General features: G+C 51.6%; 7 protein-coding genes across 7 annotated transcripts; 3 read left to right on the top strand and 4 right to left on the bottom strand.

Annotated features, from left to right (window-relative positions):
- Window positions 1-234: 234 nt before the first annotated feature.
- Window positions 235-1,614, bottom strand: GLRG_11589 (uncharacterized protein; the record flags this gene model as incomplete). Its single annotated transcript, XM_008102273.1, has 1 exon — window positions 235-1,614. The coding sequence occupies one exon, from the start codon at window positions 1,612-1,614 to the stop codon at window positions 235-237; it is 1,380 nt and encodes a 459-aa protein (XP_008100464.1).
- A 474-nt stretch (window positions 1,615-2,088) lies between these two features.
- GLRG_11588 (chitin recognition protein) lies at window positions 2,089-2,965 on the bottom strand (the record flags this gene model as incomplete). Its single annotated transcript, XM_008102272.1, has 2 exons — window positions 2,089-2,443; window positions 2,475-2,965. 2 exons carry the CDS (start codon window positions 2,963-2,965, stop codon window positions 2,089-2,091), a joined length of 846 nt encoding a protein of 281 aa, XP_008100463.1.
- A 1,204-nt stretch (window positions 2,966-4,169) lies between these two features.
- Window positions 4,170-6,570, top strand: GLRG_11587 (LysM domain-containing protein; the record flags this gene model as incomplete). The annotated part of the gene is made up of 2 exons (XM_008102271.1): window positions 4,170-5,805; window positions 5,867-6,570. 2 exons carry the CDS (start codon window positions 4,170-4,172, stop codon window positions 6,568-6,570), a joined length of 2,340 nt encoding a protein of 779 aa, XP_008100462.1.
- Window positions 6,571-9,895: 3,325 nt separating this feature from the next.
- GLRG_11586 (uncharacterized protein) lies at window positions 9,896-10,813 on the top strand (the record flags this gene model as incomplete). Its single annotated transcript, XM_008102270.1, has 1 exon — window positions 9,896-10,813. The coding sequence occupies one exon, from the start codon at window positions 9,896-9,898 to the stop codon at window positions 10,811-10,813; it is 918 nt and encodes a 305-aa protein (XP_008100461.1).
- A 1,269-nt stretch (window positions 10,814-12,082) lies between these two features.
- On the bottom strand, window positions 12,083-13,919 carry GLRG_11585 (cytochrome P450; the record flags this gene model as incomplete). The annotated part of the gene is made up of 5 exons (XM_008102269.1): window positions 12,083-12,522; window positions 12,599-13,192; window positions 13,260-13,328; window positions 13,389-13,479; window positions 13,539-13,919. The coding sequence occupies 5 exons, from the start codon at window positions 13,917-13,919 to the stop codon at window positions 12,083-12,085; spliced, it is 1,575 nt and encodes a 524-aa protein (XP_008100460.1).
- A 4,252-nt stretch (window positions 13,920-18,171) lies between these two features.
- Window positions 18,172-20,409, bottom strand: GLRG_11584 (uncharacterized protein; the record flags this gene model as incomplete). Its single annotated transcript, XM_008102268.1, has 7 exons — window positions 18,172-18,219; window positions 18,681-19,042; window positions 19,094-19,122; window positions 19,171-19,455; window positions 19,527-19,650; window positions 19,741-19,927; window positions 20,044-20,409. The coding sequence occupies 7 exons, from the start codon at window positions 20,407-20,409 to the stop codon at window positions 18,172-18,174; spliced, it is 1,401 nt and encodes a 466-aa protein (XP_008100459.1).
- A 1,396-nt stretch (window positions 20,410-21,805) lies between these two features.
- Window positions 21,806-22,359, top strand: GLRG_11583 (uncharacterized protein; the record flags this gene model as incomplete). Its single annotated transcript, XM_008102267.1, has 2 exons — window positions 21,806-21,825; window positions 21,888-22,359. 2 exons carry the CDS (start codon window positions 21,806-21,808, stop codon window positions 22,357-22,359), a joined length of 492 nt encoding a protein of 163 aa, XP_008100458.1.
- Window positions 22,360-23,325: the final 966 nt, after the last annotated feature.

Here is a 23,325-nt window from a genome sequence, read left to right as displayed (position 1 = left end):
GGCCCGGTGTGGTGCGTTTAGGTTGTGTCGTGATGCCCTCATGTGCATCACGCGCATCCGGCTCCGGTCGGCCGATTTCTCCAGGCCGGAGACATGGTTGTTCCGAACCGAGCCTCGTCCCCATACAGCTGACCCACTCGAGGAACACCTATTTCTTCGAGTTGGATGACCTATCTCTACACTGTAGATAGTCAAGCCGTTTTCCTTATGATCTTTCCTACCCGAACAGTGCCTCTACGACAGGTTGTTACGGCTGTTACACATGCGCCTGACCTGCCAGATGCGCGCGCGCGCCCACGTGCGGGCAAACTCGGACACCATGCGGAAGTAGGCCGGGTAGAACTCGTTCCACTGCGTCGACAGTCCCCGCGCGTCCGGCAGGTTGAGCTCGAGCTGCTGCAGCTGCGCCAGAAACAGCGACGCGCCGTTGTCGATGCTTGTGACCACGTCGTCGTCCCGCAGGTACCCGTACAGCGCCACCAGCTCGCGCAGCGGCGCCATGAACGACATAATGTCCGTCAGCGGCGAGTCGTTGCTGCGGTCCACCGCGTCGCGGAGGAACCGCCCAAACAGCCCCGACCCCATCGGCGCGTTGAATATCTCCACCCGGCCCTTGACCCCGTTGATGTTGTCCTGCAGAAACGTGAACTCGGTCGGGTGCGTCGTTGACCCCAGCGCCTCGTACAGCCGACCCACCGGCTGCCGGATGTCCGGCGAGTCCGGCGTCACCCGCGGCAGCCCCGCCGGCAGCCCGTTCAGGTCGCCCCAGATGTTCTGCCAGAAGTTCTGGTTGCCCACCCGTCGCGCCGTCGTGAGCCGCCCCGCCGGGTGCGCCTGCCCGACCAGCGTGCCATCGTCGCGCCGGTATCCCGCCTGCCGAGCCGTCCACATCTGCCCGTGCTCCGCCACCGCCGCAAACCGCGACACGATGACCAGCGGGATCGTGTGTTCGACCTGCGCCCGTTCGGGGGCCTCGGCGTCGTCATCCAAGTCAATGTCGAGCGCCTCAACCCCCGGGTCGCCGCAGTAGTCCGACTGCGTCGCCCACCGCCGGAGCACCCGAACCAGACCCTCCCGGAGCCGCCGCATGAGCTGCGCCGGCCGAGGGTAGGCGAGCGACTGCTGCAGGATGACGACGCCAAACGAAGCCAGCCACTTGTAGTCGCGCTTGTTGAGGACGTGGAACTCGCCATCGTCCTGCCGAATCACGAGCGTCACCCCCGTGTCGTTGTCGTCGGCCGCGGCAGCTCCGGCCCGAGCCACCGCCGTCTCGCCCGTCCCGTCTTCCTCTCGCGGCTCAATGTGGTTGCCCCAGTCGTCGCGGTTTGTCTGCGAGCAAAAGTTGTAGTCAAGCATGCACGAGTCGACCTTGCACGTCAAGGGATCCGGAACCGCCACCCGGACCTGGCAGCAGAGCCCCTTCTCCCGGTTCCAGCTGCAGGCGTTGTACGAGTCGCCACTGGCGTGGCTATCAATCTGCACTTCGTATAGTGCCCTGTTGTCCTTGTCCAGCGCCTTGCAGTTGCCGTCAACACAGTCGGGCGAGGTGCCGCGCCACGCGCACTCATAGAGCCCTGTGTCCTGCAGGCAGCAGTACTTCTGTACACGGCTCATAGGGCATGCTCCTGTCTTAGTAGCCACCTCAGTATGCGTTAAGGAGCACTCATTGCTCAGGATGTTGTTTACAAATCTGTTAGCCACCTGTCTGGTCTAGTCTAGTCCTACTATATACAACAAAAAGAAAAAGAAAAAGCAGGTATTACTAACCATCCCGTCCAGTAGCAGTCCTTGACAATGCTCTTGAAATTAGGCGCCTCACAGCAGAGAACCTTCGACCCTCGCGCGCAGTTCTTCCTTGGCCACTTGGTGTCAGCCGAGGGAGACCCTCCCCACTTGGACGACACAATCGCCGTCTCCCCTACGTGGCACTGCCCGTTGCAGTCGCCCCAGACGCCGCCGTCATCAGGCGTGCCTCGCCAAGTACACGAGCTAGTAGAGTCCCGCGGACAGCAGACCGGCATGCCCTTGCTGCTGTCTTCCGAGCCCTAGGAAAACGACACGTCAGTATGTCTGCTCGCTCGCCCTTACTCAAGCATACATGTGAAATATTGGCCCATCACTCACGCATCCTTGTCTGTCGACGGCAACCAAGCTCTCGCCGTTAGGGCGGGAAAAGTGTCCATCCTCTCTACAGCCGCCTGACTTATCTACATAGCAGCCCTGGCCGTTCTCCAGCTTGATGGTCTTGATGACGTTGGAGCTGGTCATGGCCAGCGCTTCGACCTTGTTAGTGTTGATGTGCGACACCTGGTGGCCCATCAGGCCGCTCATGGCCGAGAACTTGTCGTCGTCCGTGTCCACGGCCCAGATCATCGACCCGCCGAAACCCATCTCGTTGGCCCACGCGAGCTTGGCCTTGAACGTGTCGCCGTCGTCCCGGGGGCTGCGGCTCGAGGATGCAGTTGGACTGACACCCCTCGGTGCAGAAGTCGGAGGTGGTGCCACAGAAGCCGTGCTCGCTGCAGCACGCATTGAGGTTGCACGTCTGGCCCGGGTTCACGGCATACTGGCCGCATTCGGCTTTGGCATCGCAGTTGGACTGGCATCCCGCACCGCAATACGCCGGCGCATAGCCGCAGTTGCCCCAGGCGCCGCAGCAGGCCCCGTTGGAGCAGGGCCGGCCGGGGCCGCAGGTATAGGGGTCGTCGTCGAGGCGGACGGCAAGACCAAAGGGGGCTTCTGCGTCAGAGACGGTGAAGTTGCCAGAAAGACCGGAGGGGGTGAAAGAGCGGATGGACTCGGGAGCGGGCTGGGCAGTTGGATTCTCTGCCCTGGAGCTCAGCTGAGTCAACTCAACAGCAGGAGCGCTCTTATGCCTGCTGCCGACGTAAAAGACAAGAAAGAGAAGGGGAACGAGTGACAAGAGGGTAAAGAGTGTAGAGCGGCGGTCCCTGATGGATGCCATGGCTACTAAGAGGGACGGTGTCCCGCGAAAAAGAGAAAGCGATTCAACGAATGTAGACCTCGAAAGAGTGTCAAAAGGAGAGCCTCGTTGGGTTCAAGGGACAGCGCGTATGGCACTTGTTGGAACGTGTGCCGGACGGGCTGCCTTGGGGATGGGCTCTCTTAAGCTCAAACACCCCGAAAGGACCGCCACGTTGGTCAAAGTCGTCGTGGCTTGATCGGCTCGGACCGCGAGTCCTCGCCATCTCAGGGTCTCGGTTACTTTCCGGCTACCACAGGGGGGGTCTTCTGATGTTCACCAGCTCGTGACGGAGGTGAATGCAACGCTGGTAGCCAGGAGTGACTGAGTCAAGTCTTACCGGACAGCAGGCAACAGACCCGCCACCTAACCTTGGCCATGCCCTCTCCCGAGGCTATCCGCGTTCCGTCTTCTTTCGAGGACCATGTCTTTCTCCAAGAGGAAGCTCGACGGCAATAAGTTCGTATCGTCGCTGCTCGCCGAGCCTCAAAAAATTGTCAGCCTGACCTAGCCTCTTGGCCATGGTATTAGTGCCTCGCTTGACTATCACAGGCAAGAGGCGATTGATGGGACGGATCTCGTAGCACTGCACTCAGCCTATGTACCTGCATATCTTACCTGCATGCGACCATTGACCGTAATCACGCGCAGCAGGGCACGCCTTCGGACCCTGGCTAGAGCCGCCTTGGGACATGGCGATCACGACGAACTGTCCCATCACACCTACGGGCTGGGTACATGTGGTTAGGATTAAAGATAAGCGGACAATTCGGGGCTTTGGGGCTGGGCAAAGGCCATGTAACCATGACCGGACTGCCACCGTCGCATTGAGCATAAGCAAATGAAGGCATGCCGAAGCGAGCTGTCAACGTGAGCCTTTCCAAGGCCTTGTGACCATGAGGATAGGGAGGGGTACTATGGGATGAGGGAAATGTCGGCAAGGGACGACGGGATGTGAAAGGATATGTTCCGGACTGAACTACCTAGGCTTGTGATTGCTCGCAGTCGTGATTATTGTTGTGTATTTTTCTCCCATTCACTTGATTCTTTATCATGTCATCGCCCGCTGCCTGAGATATCTCGTTGAGGATCTTGGAGTCTGGGGTATTATGCTCGTTTCCAGCTCATCTCTACGCTCTTTTTGACTCCCTAGCTGTCTCCGTCACTCGTTTATTCCTCTTGCAAGATGAAGCTTGCTCTTCGCTCGCGGGCCCCGGCTCTTGCGTTTCACCTGTCCGCTCTCCTGGGCGTCATCAACGCCCAGCAGTTCACCGACGTGAAGTTGGGATACGCCCACTACCCCAACCTCAGCCAGAGCTGTTACGAAGCCCTCAACACGACGGTCCAGGACTGTCCTGGCTTTCTGGCTACCCACGCTGCCTCTGTCCCCCGCCTCGAGTCCAACATGCTCGAGGCACTCTGCACTTCTGGCTGCAAGTCGTCACTCGCCGCCGCACGCCGCACCATCGCCTCGGGCTGTGGTGCCAGGACTGACGTCGTCGAATTCGACCTCGTTGTCTATCCCGCGACCTACATGATGGACCGCATTATCCACGCCCACGATCTGTCCTGTGCCCAGGACGGCAACACGGGTGTGTTCTGTGATGAGGTCTACCTCGACAACCTGGCCAACGACACCACCGCCGGCCCCTGCTCCCGCTGCTCCCTTGGCACCGCCAATATCCTCCTCAACTCGCCCTTTGGCTTTGACGCTGAGTTCGCCGCCGACTTCAAGTCCCGCACGTCCAGCTGCGGCGCCGCCGGCTACGACTTCACCACACCCGCGGCGTACGCTGTCACTACCAAGCCCGTGCCAACGTCTACAGATGGTCACGTCTGCCCATCGCCCTACACCGTCAAGTCGGGCGACACGTGCGACTCCATCGCCACAGCGTACAAGGTATCGACCAACGCAGTCATCAGAGCCGGCATGACCGGGCCCGGCTGCAAAAACCTCGTTCCTGGCGTTCAGCTCTGTCCCCCAGAGGCGTGTGCCCAATATCGCGTCAAGTGGGACGACAGCTGCGCCAATATCCTGAAGGACGTCCCTGGTCTCCAAGCCCAGCACCTCTTGACCTGGAACCCCAACATCAGCCCCCTCTGCACCAACCTCAGAGACATGGTTGGGGACTTAATCTGCGTCAGACCCCCAGGGAGAACACTGGCCGACGCCACTGCGGTTCCCCCTGGCCCGCCGACCACGACGCAGCCGCCTGCCACGGCCGTTCCGAGGCCCTCCAACGCCAAGGCGGAGTCTCACCAAATGTGCGCTGCGTGGTACGAGATCAAGGCCGGCGACTACTGCCAGATGATCTCCATCAAGAATTCCGTCGAGGTCCGCGACTTTTTCTTCCTCAATCCCTCAGTCGACAACCCCGGCTGCGGAAACCTGTGGCTCAACACGTCCTACTGTGTCCAACCCGTCGGCGACATCAACACCTACCCCTCTTACCCCTATTCCACCTCCCCGCCCTACACCCTCACGCCGTCCGACTACGTGACCACCACCCAGCCGGCCATTGAGACCATCGCGCCCAGCGAGACGCCGGTGGCAGACCTCCCTCTCGCATCTGGCTCGCTGGACGAGGCGGACGGGTGTCGCGAGTTTGTCGAGCACGTTGACGTTCCTATTCCCAGGGACCAGAGTCAGCAGCCTGACGTGCCCCAACTGACCAAGAACATTAATACCTGTGATTACGTCGTCGCGGCGCAGAAGATCTTGATGGACGATTTCATTAAGTGGAACCCAAGTCTGAGGAATGTGAGTCCTTGCGTCTTGCAGCCTAACCTCGGATACTGCGTAGCGTACGGCAACGCAACCGGTAAGGCTCCTCCCGGCACGTGTTCATGATGGATCAATTCTGACCCAAGATAATATAGCAGATCCTGACACCTCTAACGGCGGATGCCTCGAAGTCCAGACCCCGGAGCCCGGTACCGTCGACAACTGCGCCTGCTTCACCAAGGTTGATGGCTTTAACGCCGGTAAGTTCCTGTGCGCGGACATTGCCGAAGACAAAAACATCACCGTGGGCGACCTGGTCAAGTGGAACACATGGATCGGCACGGAATCCGACTGTGACAAGGGTCTCTACGCCAACCTGGACGCAAATGCGGAGCGTGGCGTTTGCGTCAAGGCCGGCCCAGGCACACCCACCGAACCAGTCGAACCCCCCGGTCCCACGCAGCCCGGCATCGTCGAGGGGTGCCAGAAGTACTACGTCGCCGTGTCCGGGGACGGGTGTTGGGCCATCGCCAACGCCAACGGCATCGACCTCGCCGACTTTTACGAGTGGAACCCCGCACTCAACGGGGATTGCTCGGGCTTGTGGCCCACATACGCCTACTGCGTCAAGGGACCCGCGTCTTCCGGCGGGTCGGATCCCGTCAACCCGCCCGGGCCGACGCAGGAAGGGATCACGACCAGCTGCAAGAAGTATCACCTCGTAGTGTCGGGGGACGGGTGCTGGGCAATCCAGCAGAAGTACGGCATTGCGGACTATGCGACTTTTGTCAAGTGGAACCCGGCGCTCGGGTCTGATTGTCAGAACTTGTGGCCCGACTACGCTGTCTGCGTTGGTGTTTAGCTGTCTGAAACGTGTCCGAGATTAAATTGCTACGCTAAGGCAAGAAACAGATTAATACTTGCCTGAGAAATCCAATTTTAAGGGCAATGATACCTCGCCACACAGCAATATTTTATTAAGCTTTCCCTAGTTACAGTCAGTAATCTCACGGTAGGGTTTCCACTAATAGTATAGCTTAGGTTAAACCTTAGTAACAGTAGCGTTGGCTTATTAGTGTTAAAGTGTGTAACTAGTAGTAATATCCTTATGTTAATTAATTGCCATGTTATATGTCTCTATCCATTGTAGCACACTACTATTACTAATTAGCCCTTATAAAAGGGGTAAAATACATGGATTATTATTTTCCCTTTACAGAGTATTCAGGCGGGGAAATCCATCCTAGAAATAACTAGCATATTTACAGCTATTTTTCCCACTTGTGCCCAGGCGCGCGCGGCCATATTGCCCACCTTGACATATGTCGCCTTATTGTGTCGAAATGGCAGGGCTATTGCTGATTTGTAGTAACGCGATAATGACGTCGTGACAAGCTTGCTTTTACGTAGCCGCTGCGCTGTACGCAAAGCTGCTTGAATTAAAACGCGATACCTATGTGGATAAACGCAGCCTCTATCCTGTTGTTGAAACGCAGCCTGATTTGAGTGACTGGTTATGGGATGGAGGTGCATTAAGGAGATTTCTATTATTATGGGTACTGATCGCCCCTTTACCTAAGCGCTTTTATCTCTGCACCTTCCTCCTTCTTTTACCACTTACCTAACTGTTGTGGCTGAGAGGGCTTGTGATAAAAGCATGGGTGACGAAAGACTCTGCAACCGAGACGAACTCGCTTTCGATCCCAATGTGGATTCTTTCGATTGTGGGAGGCAGGATGAAATGCGAGTCCAAAGGAAGCCCAACACTGTCGATGTGAAGACAGTCCGACTCTTCAAAGGTATTCGGACGATTTTTACAGACGATTCGGCGATAAGAAGGGATAGGACACCGCAATCAACAAAGTAGGCATCCTACTGCTCTTCATTTCCTCGCCCCACCCCCAGGCGGTGGTGATGTTTGTGGCCGGATTACAGGCTGACGTTTCCACTCGACTAGGTTCTTTTGGCCATGTGCGAAATTCAGCCCCTCGCCGGCTTAGGAATACTCTTCAGCGGCTTCATTGGCTTGGATACTTATATATCTGCATATCACTGGGAGATTTCGACTTACCTCGTCTGGTTTTGAAACTTAACGCACGCCGCCTGCTTGTCTTCTCTCCAGGGCTATCTATATCTGCATCAGACGAAACGAAATTGGCGAATGGCACTCATGCTGGTACTCCTCATCGGACTTGTCATATCCACCGTCGAGGCTACTTCGATGCAAACTCTCGCCAAAATACTTCCAACACGACCTCCGAGCCGAATGGCTGCGACGTCGGCAGATTGCTATCGTCATTACTTGAGGGTAAGAATTGATACGCTGTGATAACCTTCAGAAACTGACTGCGGGCTAGAACATGAGAGCCTTCAGCGATCCCCGACTCAACCATCTAGGCCGCCTTTGGTGCCATCTTAGGCTATATAGGAACTACGAGCGGGCGTAATCTGCGCGATTTAATGATGTTGTTTAATAGAAATTTTCCTCGCTATGGTTGATATTTTTCTTCCTACGTAGTAGTCTTGTAAGAAGCTAATGGTCTTGGTGGGACTGAAAGAATACTCGTATCCCAACTATTAATTATGGGCTGATTTATTTATACCTGTACTTCCTCTTGCTCTTACTTAGTGGACCCCAGCGAGTCATGGGCCGACCTTAGAAAGACTACGTAAACCCACTCGCCTACTACGTAAGGCGCATTGTGAGTGGTTGTCAAACCCACCTTGGGAAAGAATTGTCACTGGGAACATGTGCTGGTTGTGCGCAAAGCGCCAAAGTAGTATCGCCAAGATAATCAAAAAGCACGGATACATTTATTTAACATAAGGGCGTATGAACGTGTCTGTCTAAGTGGGTAGGTTGGCTCAGGGAGCATTGGGAACGAGTCAACTCCTTGGGGTTAGGCCAGTATTATATACTTTGAATTTTACATGTAGGCTCAGCTTTATACATCCATATCATGTTTTCTGGAACAAAGAATCTCTGGCCCTTGGCCCTCTATGCCCCTTTATGTGTTTCAGCTATTAGCAGATGCTGCTCTTTTCTCTTTAACCCTGCTCTGTTATTAGCAGGTACCCAAGATGAAATATACGGGGTACTGAAGAGAAAGGACGAGAGTAATGGCTTATCTGTCGCTAGAGACTTGTTTCACCCATTGACCTCTCTAGATACTACCTATCGTGGAGTCCATACCCCTACGTGGTGGGCCGCCTTTTGCCTGACCCCACACTGCCGTCTGTTCAACATCTCTATTATCTCTTCGCGTCCCTCCCCCCTCAAATCCCTTTTCCCAGCTATCCCCTAATAACTCTTGGGATCCTGAAGCTTGAGGCTTGGGCTTGTCTTTCGTTATTACTCGTCCTCATGATGAGCGCCTTGCCGCACGCAACAGCCAACTATCGCTTTGTTTAGACACGTCACTCTCTCCGTGTTTGTCTCTCTCAGTCTCTCTCTCTCACGTAATTGCACTCTTTTGTATTTACCGTCCGACTCACTCTCCATGCTTCATTTCCTTCGACCTCTCTCCTTTCCAGACCATCAACTGAGCGACCGGACAACCATGATGAAGACGGCAATGAGGACATCAACCAAACCAATAAGTCCAGGATGGGCATTATTCGTCTTCCTTCTCAGCAGCAGTGGCTTCACGACCGGCGTGCAGGCGAAGGCGAGACTGTGCTATTTCCCGAACGGCGTCCAGTCCCGAGATCTGCCATGCGACCTCAATGCCGAAGTCAGCATGTGCTGGTGAAGTCACTCAGCAGTGGCTTCACGACCGGCGTGCAGGCGAAGGCGAGACTGTGCTATTTCCCGAACGGCGTCCAGTCCCGAGATCTGCCATGCGACCTCAATGCCGAAGTCAGCATGTGCTGTGGTGCTACCAGCGCTTGCTTGAGCAACGGGCTGTGCAAGCTAGAGGAGACGACTAATAGTACGGGTATTGCGTACGCGCGAGGCACATGCTCTGACCCGTTGTGGCAGAGTCCAATCTGTCCTCAGAACTGCGTTTTAAGTAAGCCTATCACCCGAAAGTTTCTTCAACTAAGAGCGGGGACGGCTGTTGTGTATGAGAGGGGCCGAAGCTGGTAGGGTTTAGAAACAGTGAAACACAAAGGGGGTAGGGAGGGCGAGAATGAAGAAGAAACACAAGAGAGAATAACAACACTGCAAAAGTGTATGAGCGAATATGACTAACAATCACCCTCTAGACCCTGACACGCTAGTGAGTACGACGGCCTACGATTTCCGGTACAACGGCGTACAGGTGTGGCAGTGCGATGGCGAAGGGTACGGTGTACCAGGCAAGTTCTGCTGCGAATCGGCGAGGGAGAAGACGCGATGCTGTAGCACGCCATGGGCCCTCTTTGGCCCTCTCATCCCCGCCACGCTGGGCAACGCCGCCGCCGTACAGACGTACGATTTGTCGGCCACGTCCGTGTCAGCGAAGCCGACGTCGGCGCCGGCAGCGGACGCAACGAGTTCCCCAACAAGAGCGAGCAAATCCCCCGCCACACCAGGCGGGGCGGACGTGAGCTCGCCCACCGGTGTAAGCGGGACCGGTAACAATGATGACAGGAGCGGCGGGCAAGGAGGCATTGGACTCGCAGCGAGCGTGGGCTTGGGCATTGGTTTCAGCGTGGGCGGCGCGCTGCTGATCTTCGCGGGCGTCATATGGTGGCTCCGCAGGCAGAGGTTGCGGGGTGGCGCCGCAGAGCTGGACGACAAGAGCATCGCTGGCCGCCACGACCTCGGCGGCGGCGGCGGCAACCTGACGCGGCCGGGTGTAGAAAGCCCGGCGGATGTGGGGGGTGGCTTTGATAACTACAATGGGAGGGGGCCCGGCACCTTCGGGAGAAGGCCGATCAACTCTATGGGGACCCTCGGTACGATGGGAACGCTCGACACGATGGGGACGGTCGGCTCGTGGGGGACGAGCTTGTACGGCGTGACGGCCGACCCGGAGATCGTGACGAGGGCGAGCAGCGACTGCGACGGGAGCCCGGTGGGGGTCCTCGGGCACTACCAGATGGGAGGGGTTGATGGCAAGGAGACGCTCGTCACGCCACCGCCGCAGCAGACAAGATTCAGCAGACAAGGGAGGTAACCATGTGTATGGCTGAGAGCTATCCTGGCCGCGGCGGCTTACGGCCAACCCTAATACGAAATGAAAGGTTGCATATATCAAATAGGTGAAGCCCGAGACCAATGAGGCTAAGATGGGAGTCAGGACACTCAGAGTTAGTGTCACCACTTCTTTCATTATGGTCCGCTCTGTGGAACCAGTCCGCTCTATTTTGATGGAACTGTTGATATTATTTGACCATGTAGTGATTGGGTTAAAACATGAGTCTTCTACGGCCATCCGGAGAAATCTAAGAACTGGTGGATTCATGCTGCAACGCATTTCAGCAGATGTACTGGGTCTCTACCCTTTTAATGACCGCGATCTTCACAACAACGTAACTAGTTTAATTATTGAAAAAGGAGCAAGGTAATGGTCATTGCATATGGTTGTATGACATATAGAATACAATGTACTAGCTCTTGGATGCTTGGTTATGGGTATTCAACTATTTGTTATTGGCCATCATTGTGTGCTTCAATACCTAGCCTGACAAGCTTGATCCCATCACTTAACCTTTTCCACGTGATTGTGTTTTCCTGGTCCGCAGTTCCCGCAGGGATCGTTAGTTCAGCCTCCTCATATCGTCTAGGAACCCCAATCTTGTAGTTCGGGTTGCACCGTGCCGGCATGGAAATGAAAACATCCACTTCGCCCCCCAAAACCCCATCAATACTACAGGCTTGAATCAGCTTGTGGCTTGAGCTTGTCTACTTCAGTCTACCTAGTGATTTAACGTCTAGAGGGGCTCTTCTTGACTAGACAGAATAAGATATATTCTAGGCCTTCTAGGAGGTTTATAATACACATTGACACTCTATGCTCCTCCTTCCAGTTTATCTCTCCTGTTATATACCTCCCTATAGAGTACATAAGTAGCTGTCTGAAAGTCTACTACAAGGGGCAAGAGATAATATTGACCTAGTGCACTAACTAAAACAACTTAATTACACTATGATTTACTAGGTAGCTTTCTATACCAATTATAAGCACAAGGTTCTTGAAGTTACTGGCAGCTATTGTCTTACCTCCACGTACAACTTATGTACTGTCTCTAGGGCTAGGCGCCCCACTAGTGTGTCTCCTATATTAAATCCAGTCTATCTACCCTTATTCTAGGCGTTGAAGGAGATGCTGTATTATATGCGTTCTTTATCGTTTAGACTGAAAATGACGTTCACTTTATCTTTTATTCTCCAAGTATGTCCCATGACGGTTACTCCCTAAAGCTGTCTTCCTCGTTCCGTCTCTTTAGTACTCCAGCGCACTGAAATCCAGCTCCTCCTGGCGGCGAGTGAACAGGAACCTGGTACCGGGGGGCATCATGTAGTGCGAGCCGGCCGTCATATTAGGCAGACTCTTCACATCCTCGGGGATCGTCCAGTCGTACATGAGTAGGATATGAGAGAAAATGATTTTCAGCTCGTGAGCGGCAAAGAAGCGGCCTGGGCATGCGTGGATGCCATGGCCGAAGCCAATATGCTTGTCTGACGAAGTGACGAAGTGCGACTTGTGCTCCTCTCCTGCCTCGCGCATCTGGAAATAGCGATACGGGTCCCATCGTAGCGGGTCCGGGTAGTAGTCCTCATTGTGCAGCACTCTGCGTCCGTCCATAGCGACCAAGGTGCCTTTCTTGATAACGAAGCCGTCCTCCAGCGTGATGTCGACGAGGGCCTGGCGTCGGAAGTAGGCTGTGTGGAAATTGCTTGTCAGATACGGGGCCGACTCCGGAGGGGAGGACGGGTGACGCTCGGGGGTCACACTCACCGAGGAAAATGGGCCGCAGCCTCTGCGACTCCTTGAAGCAGGCGTCCATGAGGCGGAGCTTTTGCAAACCCGACTTCTTGAAGCCATCGGTCTTGAGGACATGGATGGTTTCCTCGCGCAGCGGCCCAAGGATTTCGGGATTCTTTGCGATGTCCACTAAGGTCTGGACCAGCAGATCGGTTGTAGTATGAACAGCGAGGATGGTCAGGTTAATCTGGACTTCGGTCGGGTCGGCACCAGGCGTCAGCTCGCGCGAGAACCACTCGATAGAGTCGTTGTACGGGTTCGGCTCGCCCCGCTCAGCGGCGGCCTTCTTGACGGCAACGCGGCGGTCAATATGCGGCTGAAGGACGGCGCGGCAGTGCGCGAGTCGGCGGCGAATCTCGGTAAAGGTCGGCAGGAACCAGTGCACCCAGCTGCGCAGCGCCCGCGGCCACCGGCTCAGCTCAAAGACGCCGTGTCCGGCAAGATGTATGTACTCGGATGACGCCTTAATCCACTCCATGTCGTTGCAGAGCTCATCGCCCATGAAGATACGCGACGACATGCGCGACATAACATGCATGACTTTGTCGGGCGTCACCTCAGTCCAGTCTGCTTGAAGCTGTCTTAGTGCCCTAGCTCTTGATGCTGAATCAATGGTTAGGGGAGAATAACCAACCCTTGGAGTTTGGGAATATTTCGCGCAGGGCCTTGATGGCCTCCTGTGATATCTGCTCCGTTAGACTTGCTAGTTGAGAAACCGGTTGTTAGCAAGCAGAACAAGGGACGGAGTGAGGACTAAACTTACGGAGGGTCTTAGTCATGTAGTTCTGGATAACGTATCTCATTCTCATATCGGTGTGAAGCGGAGTAAGGCCAGGGATGTAATCGTGAAACGCCTATCACTTCATTAGTGGGATTATCGCCCAGCACCTCCCAACCCAGAGCATCAATTTACATCGCGAGCCGATCCATTGAAATCCAAATCGCGGCTACTCTTCAGCTCCTCGGCGTACTTGTTTGGGACCACGATAACGTCGCCCAAGTCCGTAAAGAGCTTGTAGGGCCTGTCTGGGAACTTCCGCGTGCCTTCAGCGAAGAGCTCCCGACTTCGTATGGCATAATCAAAGAGTCGAGCGCTCCATGTCAGCTCTGTGAACTTCTTAGGGTTCAGTCTTGGCAGTTTGGGATAGCTCTCTCGCTGGCTGTACATAAACAGGAGGGAAAGGGCGGCCGTGATAAGGTACAACGCGTGTAGGGATGCGCCACTGCTGGTCCAACTATCAAAAGATAGCATGTCGGCGCGCGAAGCGTTGACAAGAGACCGGAGTGATGACATAATAGCGGAATACTAGGTCGAGTAATTAGTAGCTAGAAGATACGACTACCGCACCTGCCATGGCTGAAGGTCAGCCATTGGTATTATATACCTAGTTGCTACAAATGGACCTACCGGGCTCTTCCCTTAATCCGGCGGCCCGAAACTAGAGCTACGCCCAACAGGGCGGGAAGAATCTGGAAAGCCGGTGGCCTATATTAGTCAGTAATAACTGGGATGCTCTTCTCTCTTACGGCCTTCTCGCCTGTTGTCTGGCTTCAGGTACTGACTACTTCGTGCTTGACAGGGTGAGCTCTATCTAGTCAACCAACGGCTGCGGCTGATTACAGTAACCGTTGATATCATAGGCGGATCAATACCAGGGGGTACCCTAGTTACAATACTTTTACTCCAGTTTTATCCAGGACAGACAAGATTGGCGGTGATGGTTATCGTTGTCTGTCTGTGTGCGTAAGTGAAGTGGGTAAGTAGTATTAATTAGTGGACGTAGTGCAATATTGTGCCTCTGCTAATGCGGTGAACGATATGCTATAACATCATGTGAGCTCCTCTCTCTCCTGTATATAATTGCCCACAGCAATATCTATTTTTTCGAACAATTACTCCCGCGAGCTGGTGACGACGCGAACCCTCCGCGACCGTCAGGATGAGATTCTTTCCCTACTACGGCATCGGGCTAAAGTTTAACCCCCTCGTCAGGTAAATGTGGCCGTGCTTTTTTTGATTATCCCAGCGTCGGTAGTTTGAGCTTCTTGTGCACACCTACCTATCATAATTCTGGCCAGTGAGAGTCTCTCGTACGTGGGTCACAACTCCACACTACCTGCTAGGGAGTTTATACTTACCCATCATACGTAGTACACGACATGTCTGCGGAGCTTGAGTCATAGCATCAGGATGTTGCTAGAGCCTACTATGTATGCCATGATCCACCAGCGCCATGCTTAGGTCCTTGGCATGCATGCACCCGCCTTCAGTAATGTCAATATCGCTACCGGTACTCGGTCCCCCAGCACCGACACGGCGCCCACTGACAGTATGCTGGAAGATGGGCACAGATAAGGCACAGCGAGTCAGCATCGTGGACGATATAGTGGAGAACAGTCAGGTTACAGCGAGAGTTTTAGCTCTCGACCATGGTGTCAAAGGCTGTGGTCGTACGGAGTAAACAAGTAAGTCAACAGATGGGTAGGTAGTTAGGGGTCGGTGAAGACCGTCATTCCAACCTGTCCCTCCTTTAACCATCAACCTTGCGTGAAGGCTCTTTTGATGTCCCCTTTATTAATCCGATCCCGGCCCCGCCCCCGGTGCCCCACTGCTGCCCACCCACGTTGAAGAGATATCGCAACAGGGGTCCAGATGTACAGTACTGTGTATGAGGTCGAAATGGTCCATCTATCGAAAAGGGGGTGTGGTGCAGAGTCGGGCATATATGTACCCGCCTAGAAGCCCCACTCTCACAGGTAATGGGCCACGCGAGAGCAACTCCCGCGGTCGGAGAGAATTGACGTTCTATTCTCACAGCTAAAGATTCTCTCCTTCGTCCCAGGACAATCCAGCCTACTCTATGTTGCCTGAGCCTACCTTCCTAGGAACCTCGTTAAGTGATTGATTCCGGCTAACTTCCCCTCCCCAGAATCTAGAGCTTGCGCGAACGGGGATGGAAAATACGTAAATAATGCAGCCAAAGCAAAACGACTTCATCTGACCCACAATGAGCAACAAGCCCATGAACCTAATTGGGATTTATGTATTGAAACATGAAACAGGGATGAACGTGAATGTAGATCAACAGGGGCCCTGAAAAATCACGCAACAGGCCGAAGTTCAGAGTAAATTTGACTCCCAAGGTTTCACGACCAGCGGTTGTATTACGTACCGCATAGAAAGATATTTCAAAGGAGGCTCAAGTTAGTGTGGCACATAGATGAGCCACGTCATGTGCGCTTTCACATGACCTACCTCCGTCTCCCTGTTTCTATGGGCCCTGGCGCATGGGCTCCAGTTTCTTACAATATAAGCTTCTCTTCAACGTTTATGCAAGCCCCTGCTGTGTGCCTGTCGTGATCTAATATAAGCTGCGATTGCGTATCGGCAATTGCGGTTCCGCTTTTGTCATCACAGTGCCCTAACTCGTGAGCGATAGTTTTCTATCTACATCATGTACGTCTACACGTTTATTCCCTTGACTTTAGACGGCCCGGCTGTCGTATGTAAGGTGATCGCCTACAAGACTATCAGCATACGGAGGTGAAGCCAAAATTCACCTTGTGATAACATCAAGCAGAGGCGTAGGCATGAACCATATCGGAATATAGTCTGCGGGTGTAGAGCATTATGATGGTTCCTACAGACTTCCGTACACACGATACTCTTTTCTTCATGCAGCACTTGAACCACCTACATGATGGCTTTTCCCTCGCCCGTGGCCATTCCCTCGATTATAGCCCGCTGCCTTCTTGATTTGTTCCTTTCCATGCGCAACGCTCTTGGAGACACTCGCTGCGACATCCGTGTGCGAGCAACCAATCGTCTGTCTCAATGCAGCTCTCCACGCGGCCCCAAAATCGCTCAGTCATGGCACCATCACAATCCTGACGCCCTGGTACTTGCTACCGTCTTCGAGCTTGACACTGTCAAAAAGCAAGCGAGAGTAATTGACCTTTGCAAAGCCGGCAAAGCGGTAGTCGAACAGAGCTTCAGGGTCCGGTCACAAGCTCTTTACTGATCGAGCTGCAGAGGAAGGAGCTCATTTGCAGGATAGCAAGACCATCTATTCTGCTGTCACAAATGATGTCATATTAACACATCCCAACATCGTCCTCGGCTCTGGTTGCTGAAACCTACAACAGCCTTGCCTTCCTAGCAGATCACAATGTCCGCAACGATCTTTAATCTTCAATGCCCCTGTTTGTTACCTATTGAATTCTCTCTGAATTCCAACTGGTGGGAAGGGCGAGTTCCCGATAGTGCCTGTGTGACTGGCCGGGGGCCATAATAAACTCTAATTTTCTAACATCTGAATGGATAGATAAATGCGTATATAGGTACGGCAACCCCCCGGACATGCGGGTTCCTGCAAGATCAGATCTGGCTGGCATCAAACGAACCCAATATCGACCATTGTGGATCGGGTACGCCCCCCCCCTCTCGCGCTCCTCATGGCGGTAAGGTGTCTAGCTGTCACTCGTCTGCTTATTCTCTTCTCTCTCCCTGATGTTATCGTGCAGAAAACAGACAACGACAGGTTCCTTGCGCTGTCAGATGACTATTCGCCGGGAGGACACCTGATTTAACCTTGACGTCGAGATAAAGCACCAGCGTGTTGTTTTCGTACATGATTCCAAGGTTTGATGGCAGATAGTATCTTGTGTCATTCTAGAAAGACATAATCTGCCTCGGAGGCGGCGGCATTTTGCCTGCTAGCTCACATCGGGTTTCGCCTTTTGCCTTTCTTCAGGTCCAAGTCGGAGAAATGATCGAGATCAAAAACGTCCTACATCCTCCCAGCATACCCGTTTTTCGGACGATCAAAACAATTAGCATTGGTCAACAAACCAGAAGATTCTTTCATAATGACTTATTCCACGTGCGGTGAAACAGTATCCAGAGTTTTAACTCGGGGGGACACTTGACGATGTGACTGCTGGCCATACTATCAGCCAGGCAGCCTGCCAGTTGGCGATACAAGTCAACAATAGCGACGTTTGCGTGCTCAACATGTAGATTAGCCTATTTCCTGAGGGCTAAGCGGCAGTTAAAGAGACCGGAGCTAGAAAATTGAACTGAAAAGTGGTACTTGAAATAATGCATTCGGCGAGGGCGCGTTTAAGTCGGTATTTGATGTCTGCAGCGAGGTTGTCCGGAAACAGCGCGAGGTGGCTAGCAAACTTGTTGTCAAATACAATTTAGAGAAAAAAAGAAAAGAAAACACATAATATTCATTTACTATTTACACATAAAATCGTTCCAGACCACACACAATAAGCAGCCTGGCCAAGTCCACCTGGTAAATGATTATAACCACAATATGTATAACCCCATGTACAGCACCTCCGGCTTGTGCCACATCTCAATCTTTTCATTGCGGTAGAAAACAACCGATAACGCGGGGGTTTTAGAATAATACAACATTTGATGACAAAAGCGGAACCGCAATAGCCGATACGCAATTGCACCTTATATATCACGACACAATAACTGGAAGCAAGTCACCTTTGGTGACAACTTGAAGCACATATATATGGCCTTCCTATTTTGGTCTGACTAGGAGATGAAGTCGTGCTAGTGCTGCGCAAGACTGGCAGGGGTGCGTTAGTCAGTTAAATGTGCCGATAGATTCGCAGGGAGTATTCTCCTGTATGACTGAAAGGCCTCGTAAGATACCTAGATTAGAATAAAATAAGTTGGCTTGAGAGGCCGCTCGTATTCTCTCACTGTGTCAGTGAGGCCCTGTTGCTTTGACTCTAGCAGTCGACATGCCCACCATATTCTATACCTACGCCTCCACTCTCTCTTGGCCTTTTCCCTACGTCCCTCTTCCTTTTTCAAATGCCAATCTATAATCACACTTCTAAACGACCATTTCGCCAACTAACCATAAACCAGGAAATATAGTTTCAACTTATATAAAGTCTTGAGTGAATCTATCGTGGATCTCGTAGGAACTATCTATGAATTTTTGTTAGGCTTAAGTACAGGCAGGGAACCGCAAGGCCATGATGGATGCGCTCCGGGCTGGCCATATGCAATGTTTCCTACAATCGTGTAGAGGTTGTGACACAAAGGCAGCTTAACGAAGCCTGGTAGCCTGATTCCTTGTCCAACCCAGAGTGACGAGTTCTGGGATGGGCTGACATCAGTGTAGTTCAGGTTGAAGTTGTTGTTCATTCGGCCGCCCTCCACCCAGGCGCCATAGACGGCCGCGACAATGTCCTCCCTGGTCACTCCGCCCCACATTACGCCGTCCATTGTCTCTGTGCCGTAGAGCGCCGAGAAAGGAAAGTTCTCACTGGGTCTGATGGAGGGACTCCCAATATTTAGCGTGACGCCTTGGCTCCTGACGTCCAAGAGATAAAACAGAGCGCCGTTGTAGCAGGTCGCTGCTCTCGCGTGGTCCCCATCTGGTATGAAAGGCCATAGAGCGGCATTTCTGTGGCCCGCCCTCATCTCACAAGGAAGATTTGTTTTCCTGGAGTAGAGACTGTTGGTAAGCACGCATTCCAATACTTGCTCTAGTGGGCATACATACAGTACGAATGGTTGCCGGGCGTCCGCGACTGATTGCCAAGTGGACACCATGAGCTGGACGTAGAAAACCTTCTTCAGCACCTGTGCCATTTCCCTAAAATCAATGTCGTCGGGTACGGCAGACATTAGGCCGTTATCTAGCGTCGCCGTCAAGAACGCCATTGTTTCGTTGTCCTTCACGGTGAAGATATTCTTGAGAAAGGCCACCTCAGTGGCTTTCCACTGGTCAAACACTGAGCCCATTACGGCCGACAGTTTACCATAGGCGGGTTCTGGGGCTTTACCCCTGAGTAATGAATCTTGTCAGCATCGTCTGGTCAAGGCAGTTTTTGCGCGGGACGGGAGTAGGATCCTTACGGCAGCATATAGTCCTTTCCAATAGCCCAGCTTGTAAAGATGGTGTAACTAGTCGTTGTAGTGATTTGAGACCTGAATGTCTGAGAGAGGCCTAAAAATCCATCCATGACGGCAGAATAGACGACTTTGGAAATGTGTTAGGTACGACCAGGGTCTAAATGGCAAGCAATTTGTTCGATGGAAATCTGGGATCCATATCACAGGTGTGGCTTACAGAAGTTATTAGCGTAGGCTTGAGCGATACCGACGACTCCGTACAGTACGTTCAGCATGATCCGTTGCATCTGAGCCTGACTTTCTGAAGTGGGTAGCGGAATAGAGAACTTTTCAGCAAAGAGGGGCATGTCGGCTTGGATATCCATCTGCGCCTGGTTGAGAGCCTCCCAGTAGCGACGGTGAAACTACAAACGACGCTCTTAGTAAAATTGGTCGCCATAAAGTGGTGAAACCGGGTTAATAGTGAATAAAGGGGCTAGACGACGTACGCTGACGTGCACAGGGAGGGAGATGAACGAACCTGGTGAAGCTTGGAGAAGGAGTTCAAGATGAGATGTCCGGCTGGGTATTTCGTGCCCTCGCAAGATACAGACGTTGAGCAGGGCACATCGAGAAGCTGCGTGCATCGCCACATCTCTGGTCCGCCAAAGTACCAGGAGGCATACTGGCTGAACTCAAATTTGACTTCGTATGGCCCCGAGCTGTAGTTCCTCCAGGAATCCATCAAGTCACTGAGCGCCGCAGAGGCACCGGCCGCCTCCCATCGCAAGTTTGGCAAGGCCATGGCGTCGGTGATGGGGCCACTGCATGTTGCGTTTCTCCAGTCCACAAATGCGGCGGACAATCCCGCAAGGGAAATTATGGCAACGGCGCGAAAAAGAATCATAACGGAGTGAGGATTTTAAAATCACAAGAAGTGCCCGGGATGCTGTCATAACATCAGGGCTACAGCCGATGAGGTAAACCTTTCTTATATTCTATAGCTTGCTGCAATGCGTCCATCACCGAGCAACGACCTTTTTTTTCCTTTTTCAAACCAAGTATAACCCTGCTTCTAAATTAAAACTTTAACATCTGGCTGACAATCGCTATTAATGGTCAACCTTGCTCGTCTCCGCCCTATGACAGACGAACCCGCTCTTGTAATTAACAAGGCCAGACCGGCACTCCCAACTCAATAAGACATGTTTAGAGGATACTGTATGCTTGCCTGGCCACTAGCATTTAACTGTCACCTGCCGTTCATCGCCAGATCGGTAGCATCGCGATTAAAAAAGAGTAAGACCTGGAACCTACAGGCCATTTCCTTATGAAGATCCATACAGTTATTTAGCAAAACGGTTTACTTAGTTTGCTCATAAATACCGTTCGGGGGCTAGGCGAACTAGTGCAATAGCTACTGAGGTTACTAGCGAACTTGCTAATCGTATGCTCAGTATAACAAACAGACCATCTTTCGATGGGCCGACTTGTGGAAGAACCATCAAGGTCTCCGGTGTACTAGTCAATATCCATGTTCCCCTCGAGTTGACTATATTTAATGGCCGCTGCGATCTCTTATGTTAATAGCGAGCTTTCTCCCGGGCGACAGGTGCCCGGCTCAATTATGGGTCTGTGGACCTGTTACGACGCTACCAGTTGCGGTGCTGGCGAGTGTAACTATATAGCGCAGAGCATGCGGTAATAATATAGTCGCATTATTACTGAACCTTTTCCTCTTGGTGCAGTTGGTTGCCCTAAACTGCAGGCAGCAGAAGTTTAATTAAAACGATCTAATCTGATCCGATGAAGCGTTAGTAGGTGGGGTGACGGCTTCTTGTAAGTTACATCATGAGCTAGCTTATTACGTACTAACTTTAAAAATCAAAGACTCTCTTAAATAAATATTCTCCAAAACAAGTAAGAGTTACTAGGGATAATGACTTGGTACAACCTGATATTTCTTATGGCATCCCTGGATGACTGAGCTATTAATTTTTAAGAGTGGGTTGCCTGTGGTTATTTTCGCGATTGCCTGGCAAAGCCTAATTTCCCTTTGGGTAACCAAGAGGCAAAGAAGTCAAAAAAGATCCTGGCCTGACAAGAGGCCTAGATAAAAAGTTTTCAGTATGCTTAGTAGTGGTAGATTTCCATCTTTATATACTGTCATCTTTACAGACTTATATAGCTACCACCTTCTACGTAGCACTCAGTAACGCTCACCATCTTATTTATTTGTTATAGAAACAGATCAAAGGTTTGAATCTTCAACCACACGGAATCATCTTCTAAATTCGGACGCTATGCTTCGTCCCGCAACTTCGTGAGTCCTTCAAACCTTCTAGAGATCTGACATGGCGGCGATTAACTCAGGGAAATTCCTAGTCTCTTATGGACCTGGCTGGTTTTCTGCCGCCTCTGCACAGCGATCCCCGCCGACGCCTTGGAGCTCTCCTCTAGAGACACGTATAAAGACGACCAGGGCAGCTACGACTGCCTCCAGGAAGCCTGTGACGTCACCGTTTGCGCGACCGATCCAGATAATGCATTCGCCGAGGCCACCGCTGGCGTACTACTCCAGATAGGCCCGGATTGTACGGGGTGGGCGGACGGGAGCCCTTGGTTAGTTACAGACGGTGACCCTGCCGCCTGCCCTGTAGGCCGTCGGCTGTACCGGGGCTGGTTAATGATATGGCGTGGGTGGAACAACAATGGCAAGCATTCGGTAACGACTTTTGTGCCGTGGGAGAATTTCAAGGGTGCTACGTGCACTGGCAAACAGGACGTCGTCTGTATCAAAGGACCTAAAAAGATTCCGGATCCGAACACCGGTATATGTATGAATTGGGATCTGTGAACAGCTGTTAGGCATATGGAATTAGGGGGGTCTTAAGTACGGGCAATTATGCCCATTTAATAACAAGTCATTTAGAAAGAGAGAAAGCTACTAACTCTTAGGGTTTGGCCCTTGTGGCGTAGTGTTAGGTGCCTGGAGCGGGGCCCCAGGGGGGCACCGGAGTGGGACCAGGACTAGATAAACTAGTCACTAAAGGAACAACAAAAAAGGAAAACTTTATAGAACATAGGGGTTAGAGGAGGTATACTAAAATAATTATTATAATTAAACCTTAACTACACTTATTACTAACTCCTTTACTTAATACTATCCTTACCTCTAATATATTTTAATATCTCTTTATCCTTAGGTATATTAACTACTAAAGTAGTAATAGTACTAACTAGATCCTAAACTATAGCCTAGTAAAAAAGAAGCACTATAATAAAATAACTAATACCTAATATAACTAAGTCTATATAAGTAAATAAGTAGTATACTATTAAATTAAGTAAGCTATTAAAAGAAAAGCTAAAAGCCTTTTTAAAAAAAGAAGTAAAAAAAGTAAAAAAAAAAATTATTAATTAATTAAATTAAGGCCTTTTAAAATAGTATATTTATAAAAAATATATAAAAAGAAATAAAAATAACTACTAATCCTTAACTAAAGGCTAAGTAACCTTATACTAATATACTTTTAAAAGAATTACTTACCTTAAGGTATAAAAAAAAGCTAAAATAAACTATAGAAATTTTTATTTTAGTTAAAAATATATTTTAATATAATAAAAAATAAGTTTATAATAGTTAGATATTAATTACCTTTATAAGTATGTAACTATTTAATTGTAGTAATAAAACAGGTGACCTATATACTTTTTTATATAGTTATATTTCTTAGTAGTTATAAGCCTAGCTCCTAGTTAATTAACTAAGTTTAATATATAGTCGTAACATATATAATAGAGGGTCTTTACCTAGGAATCT

The sequence above is a fragment of the Colletotrichum graminicola genome (assembly GCF_000149035.1).
Source record: "Colletotrichum graminicola M1.001 genomic scaffold supercont1.94, whole genome shotgun sequence".
NCBI lineage: Eukaryota > Fungi > Ascomycota > Sordariomycetes > Glomerellales > Glomerellaceae > Colletotrichum > Colletotrichum graminicola.
This window is presented reverse-complemented; position numbering and strand designations above follow the sequence as displayed.